The 6,350-nt window shown below is 42.7% G+C and overlaps 1 protein-coding gene across 1 annotated transcript in view; it reads right to left on the bottom strand.

Annotated features, from left to right (window-relative positions):
• Nucleotides 1–4,920, bottom strand: part of CAB39 (calcium binding protein 39) — a 25,321-nt gene extending 20,401 nt beyond the window's left edge. The window contains exons 1-2 of the mRNA XM_011381034.2: nt 4,756–4,920; nt 2,423–2,541 (exon numbers count right to left, since the gene is read on the bottom strand). Of these exons, the coding sequence (XP_011379336.1) occupies nt 2,423–2,436 (14 nt within the window). The 5' untranslated portion in view covers nt 2,437–2,541; nt 4,756–4,920. The remainder of the gene's footprint in view (nt 1–2,422; nt 2,542–4,755) is intronic.
• Nucleotides 4,921–6,350: the final 1,430 nt, after the last annotated feature.

Raw genomic sequence — 6,350 nt, 5'->3', positions numbered from 1 at the left:
GAGTACAAGGCAACAGTTATGCCTACAACCTGCCAGCACGAGGGCAGAGAGCGCATTAACATTTAAATTGCCAGAGAAAAAATTACTGCCTCCAGAGGCACTAGTCTGACACTATCAACAAGATTATTTTCAAACGTGAACTAAGTGACAGCGTACCTCTCTCAAATGTCTAACCTCAAAGTATTCATCGCTTGAGCAGATAATCATATTGTATGAGAGCAGTCTAAACCAACTGATCGACCCGCAAAGCACAAACATCTTGAAAGGAATTTCACAGGGCTCCTTGAAGAAATGGCTTTTTCCAGATCTGAGGCAGGAACCTGCACAGGACGAGCACCGGACACCTTGTGCCAGAAAGGCACGGAAGCCATCAAAGGCTAATGGGCTCTGCCTGAAAGGACACAGGGGAGGAACTCCCACTGGCCCAAGATGGGGCAGTCTGGACATAAAAATATGGACGTGATGACTGCAATGACTGCAATGGATTATAACACATTAAACATATTTTTTAAAAAGCCAAAAACTTGAGTTCATAATGACCTGATGATCCATTTAAAAGAACAGAGGATAAAGATACATGTTGAATGAAACCAAAGAGATGCAAATGCAAAATGTGATTTTCCTGCAAAACAAATAACTCAGTTGCTTCAACAAATAAATGATATATCTGGGACGAACTATTATAGATTAAAAGAAAGTTAAGAATTATAGCAACCAAATTTCATTTGTGGGCTTTTCTTGGAACCTGATTTAAATGAACTGAACGATAACCCTTTTTTTGGGTGTGTGTGAAAATCAAGGAAATCTGAGCCTTGAGCATTAGCTAATGTTAGGTTTGTAAATGATATTGTGACTGTTTTAAAAAAAGTCCTTAGACGTGTGATCTGCTTACGAGGGATGCACACGACTGAAGTCATGTGCGAGGAAGAAAGCGGGAGGCAGGGAGAGAGGACGTAAGGACAGCACTAGGCTAATGACTGCCGGAGCCGCCCGATGGACCGGAACGGGCGTGTCGCAGTATTCCCTCCAGTTTTAGGTGCATTTTCCACACTAAGGCTAAAAAGGGTAGGGGAGACGGGTTCTGCTGGATCCCAATGCCAGTTGCATTCTTCACGCTTCTCTCCTTTCTGGCCGAAGTTTCTGCTCTGGCCAGCTCAGATGGAGCCTTAAACTTTTCCTTTAAGTGTATCTTAAAATTCTTATCTTGCATAATGTTTAACAATGTGCCTATCATACCTGGCTACTCGAGAGTGAAAATGTAGGCAGAGATAACTTTTGGATTTTAATAATGACTGCTTTTTCTATGGAAAATGAAATACTGGTTTTAAAAATACACAAAGGCATCTGGAAGCTGATCTCAGAACACCAAAAATTCAGACTGCTCACTACATGTTTATATACAAAACAGTGGATTGATACGACAAGAAAATTAGATGCCAAAAGTTCTATATGGCAACATCTGAAGAAGCAACATAGTTAGAAATAGAAAAAAGGAAATAGAATGCTGGCATCCAACACATGTACTGACTCATGCTTTGTCTAAGCAAGTTAGAACTTGGGAGAAGTGTTAAACCACAGAGATATGAATCAGAGTGAGGCAAGCTGTAAAGCTAGGGGAGGAGAGCGAGCTGATTCACACCAACTGCCATGCCAATAAACCGCCTGCCCACCAATTTGATAACCACCAATGCTGGGACAAACAGATGCCCACTATAACCAGAGCTGGCAAACAACTCTGGTGTGCATCAACAGGAGGTAGCCTTGTATCGGGGGGGCTCAGTGATGAAGAAGAGGATATGTTTTGTTTTGAAATTAAAATTTTTAGTTGTTTTTTTTTTTTTTAAACTGACAAACTACCCAAGCATAATGCCTTCTTAGTCCAGTAGTAATTCTAGGAGGATGCACTACGAATTATCATATTAAGTGGGTTACGAGGGGACACACATAGGGAAAAAGCAAAGGGTAATACTTCATAAACATGTTCTTTGTTGACTGACCAAAGTTAAGCTGCACAGCATTCAAGCTCTATTTACTAGGCAGCTTTTATTGCCTAACAGTGTGCGTGTCTATCCAAAGATGTCTTTTAATATGTGACTTAACTGATACTTCATACAATTAAACTTTTTAAATCTTAGAGAACAGAAATAAGACCACAGAAGACTTTTTTTCCTCCAGTCACATATAATGAGAATTTAGAGGCTCATGATACACCTACTTTTAAACTTCCATGGGCATTTTCAAATTCGATTTAGCTCACAGGCTGAATTTTAAGGATGGAAACGTGTTCAAGATTTACCAAAAAATGAGCTGATTGAACCATACAGAAAACGTTTTCCCACATTCACCATCTTGTTTTGGCCCAAGACCATCTTTCCTCTTCATTTTTCAACTGAGAATATAAATTTTAGTACATTGTACATACCCTTTCAATAACATGAACAAAATATTCTGTTGGGTGCAGATGTATTCAACAGTAGGAGTTCTTGTACCAATTTGTCTTCTGAGAATATTGTTGAAAATTTGAGCCACATCTTTTTTGCCCTATTAGGAATACAATCGTTAAAATATTTACTTGACTAAACATCAAAATGCCCATCCACCCTCCCAAATAAACTTTAATCAAGGCATTGCATATTTATAATTATGACTGAATATCTGGCTTTAAAACATTTACAGACACTAAATTTTCTTACTTTATTTCTTTATAATTTTAAATTCTAAGTTTTAACAGTATACTATTTTTAACCTGAGCAATGTGTTGAAATCTTACCACATATAATTTCAACCATTCCTATCAGAATCATGCTGATTCAGGTATGAAAATAAAAAACCTCCAGGTACATGCTTACAATGTTTAGGGATCTGCTTCCCACCCAAATAGAACAGGCAGCCTTAAACAGGATGCTCATGCTGTAAACCCTACGCTTTCCTTTTATGGTGATGGAAGGAGAAACTCTATCTGCTAATATAACAAAAATGAAAGAAATCTGTAAAAAGCTGAGCTTTAATGGTAAGTAGACACTCCATATCCATTAAACTAGGTCTACTTAGGAAAGACTATATAGAGAGCAATAATGAAGGCGCTAAGTATCAAGTGATGCATCAGGTCAGAGGTCAGAATCACACCACTGAACGGACAAAAACCTAGCTAGACATTACCACTACATAGGGAATCTTATCATCGGAAGGTGCATAAGAAATTAATGAAGGCAGAACTGGACCCCAAGAGATGCTTCAGAATAGCCACCTGTCGGAGGCTGAGGAGCCTGCAGGAGACTGAAATGACAGCTCTCCAGCGCCAGCAAGCATCCCGGGCCGGGCTAGGCCGGCTGCTGTCCGAGCCATCTCCTAGAACCAGTCTCAGAGCACACGTGACTTTTAAGTTTGTGTCTCTGAAGTCCCAAATGGATATTAAATTCAGTGTCCAAGTTGGGGAATGGGGTGGGTAGACAAAGGAGGAGGAACTGAGTGTTCCAGTGCATTCCCAACTTTGCAGAGAAAATAAAAATTGTTGTTGAAATGTGAAACGCTATTAAAAATACATGAAATCAGCTGGATAAATGAAAATATCACAGTTCAACTAGTTCTACAGGATAGAAATAAATTTTTATTCTCTTTTATTATCAATATTATATTTGAGTAACTTATGAACCATACCCTCCTGTTTCTCTCCAAAACTGAATCTGGCTATATGTCTGCCAATTTCCCCACTGTTTTCAAAAAGCATCTGCATAGACATCCAATCACTCAGGATGACAAACACTGGGGCTTAAAACAAAGCGCATCCATGATAAAGAATCAAGAACCATGACCAGGCAGGCCACAGCCCTTCATTACTACACACACGCGTACACACACACACACACACACACACATGTATATACACACACACGTATATACACACACACACACACATACACATATGCTTGTCAGACGAGTTTATTCAAACTGGTATCAAGGACCATTATTTTCACTGTTAAATTCATAAATACCTAACATGGCACGATCCGGCTATATAAGCTTGGGCAACAGTCTTGAATACCTACCAGAGCCAGGCTGAGATGCAAACGGGCAAAGCAGGCCTGAGACAGACATGCAAGCTGCTCCGTCTGCAGCGTGCCCAGTGTGGGTCTCCTGCGTCAAAAGGCAGCTGATACTCTGCTCCGGCTGAGGGGCCCTGTAGGACTGTAGGCCTACTACTGCCAGCCTCAGATTTTCGAGAGAAGCCAGAAATTCAAAATTGTGTATAAAATCTTCTGCTCTTTAAATGCTATCTTAATTTAAACATTTAAAAGCTGTGCCAAGCAAAACATGTATGATCTCTCATGCAATGAATTCTTAGCAGGTAAACCCCCCCCAAAAAACATAACTGGATATTCTCTAAGATCTCATCTACCTTTAACATTCTAACACTCTACGATCTTCTTTAGACTGTTTATGCCTTGATAGCCAAGGAGTAGTGAATTATGTAAAACAACAACTATTAAATACAACCTAAATGAAAGGGCATAAGGAATTCCTAAAAAAACTCACAGGCGATGTGGTGAGAACAGGGGAGAAAACCTGGCTTGAGCCTGAGACACCCTCGGGCTCTTGTCCGGGCTCTAAGTAGGCAGGTGGCCTGGGCGTGCCTCTAGGTCACTAACTCAGAGCCAAGAGCGCGACAGGACTCAAGATGTTTCAAAAGAGAGAACGCAGGGAAGAGGACTGTGACTAGGGTACTCGTTTGTGGAAAAGAAGGACTTCATTTCTTATCTCAAAGTCGATGAGCTGCAAGTCGGTCACTCAGGTGCTCAGGAGGCTCACTGTATACAGCTCCTGGGCGAGCTGGGCCACTGCTTCTGTCTGTGGCTCCTTTTCGTTCGTGCCGTACAGGATTTCTTTCATGGCAACCAGATTTTTGGAAACCTCTTCTGTAGCCTGATTCGGGGAGGGAGGAGAAAAACGACTCACTTTAACAAGCACATATGACACAGCTGCGTTTGTTAAATACCTGCTCTGTGTATTATGTCCCCGCAGAGCCTTGTACGAGACACAGGTGGCAAGGCCGTCCCCGCCCCCAGGCGTGTGTGAACGCACGTGTGCACAGACACATGTGCCCAGCAGGGAAGACCAGCAGACTCATGACACGCACACCTGGGTACTGAAAACGGTGTTACAGAAGCCGTGGGGAGAAGAGGTTCAATTCCGTGTCCAATGGGACGGAGATAACACGGAGAGGCACCTGACCGACCAGCAGGGTCCAGGGCAAAGGAGCTGGAGGGGAAGGAGACGCACGCGCCAGGGACGGGCGGAGAAGCGCAGGGTCTGTCTGAGAAGAGGCGTGGCGGGGACGAGAGGGGGACGGCGGCAAGCGACGCGAAAAGGCTTTGAAGGCAAAGGGAAAATGTCAGCGATAAGTAAAACGTCACTAATGAGCTTCCACTTATGGCCAAGATGGAGGAACAGGCCGGATTTATCTTTCCCCATAAAAAAGACTAAAACATAGGAGAAAACATACGCAACAATGAATTCTAAACACTGAACCTCGGGCAGCAAAGGACAGTGGCCCCTGAGAGAAAGGGAACGAATAAGGCAAACCTCCCAACTGCCCTAGCTTACTATCTGGAGAGAATTTCCAGCCCATGGCATAGGGAGGCGAAGCCAGGCAGAACAGGTGGTCCCCATGAGTTCAAGCTGAGTTGAGTGGACAGGGCTACGCTGAGGACAGCATGAGAGACCTGTAAAGACCCGCGGGCTTCTTCGGCTGAGTACTGATGGGCACGTGCATGAGGGGAGAGCGCCCGAGGCCACGGAGCTCACATGGGCTGGAAATAGTTCTTGTTCCCATCAACCTGAGGAAAACCTCGTGTTCACAGGGCACGCAGTAGAGTACGCAAAGGGTTTCGTCTCAGTTATACAAAATTAGCCCTAGACTAAACTTGGCTCTGGTTCCACCCAACAGAGCTCAAAAGCAAGCCTGAGCAGGATCAAAACTAGAAAACACACTAATAACGAGGAAAAAACCAATCAACAGAAACATCCCTGCAAGTGACACAGATAGCAGAATTGATAAACAAGGACATTAAAAGTTACTATAGTCGTATGTTCAGGAAAAAAGTGAACATGTTAAGATGTGGAAGACATGAAAATAAAGACCCAAATCAAACACAGAAATAAAACTACAATGTCTGAAATAAAAATCACACTGGATAGAATTAACAGCAGATGAGACGCTGCAGAAGAATTGTTAGTAAAAAAGGGAGCACATCGGTGAGTTACAGGATGACAGTAAGCAGTCTAAGACACGTGTAACTGCGGTCCCCAAGGAGGGAGAAGGCTAGACAAAGTATACGAAGATGTAATGGCTA

Source organism: Pteropus vampyrus, unplaced genomic scaffold (genome assembly GCF_000151845.1).
Source record: "Pteropus vampyrus isolate Shadow unplaced genomic scaffold, Pvam_2.0 Scaffold423, whole genome shotgun sequence".
Classification (NCBI taxonomy): domain Eukaryota; kingdom Metazoa; phylum Chordata; class Mammalia; order Chiroptera; family Pteropodidae; genus Pteropus; species Pteropus vampyrus.
Note: the sequence above shows the minus strand (reverse complement) of the source record. Positions and strands in the feature narration are given on the sequence as shown.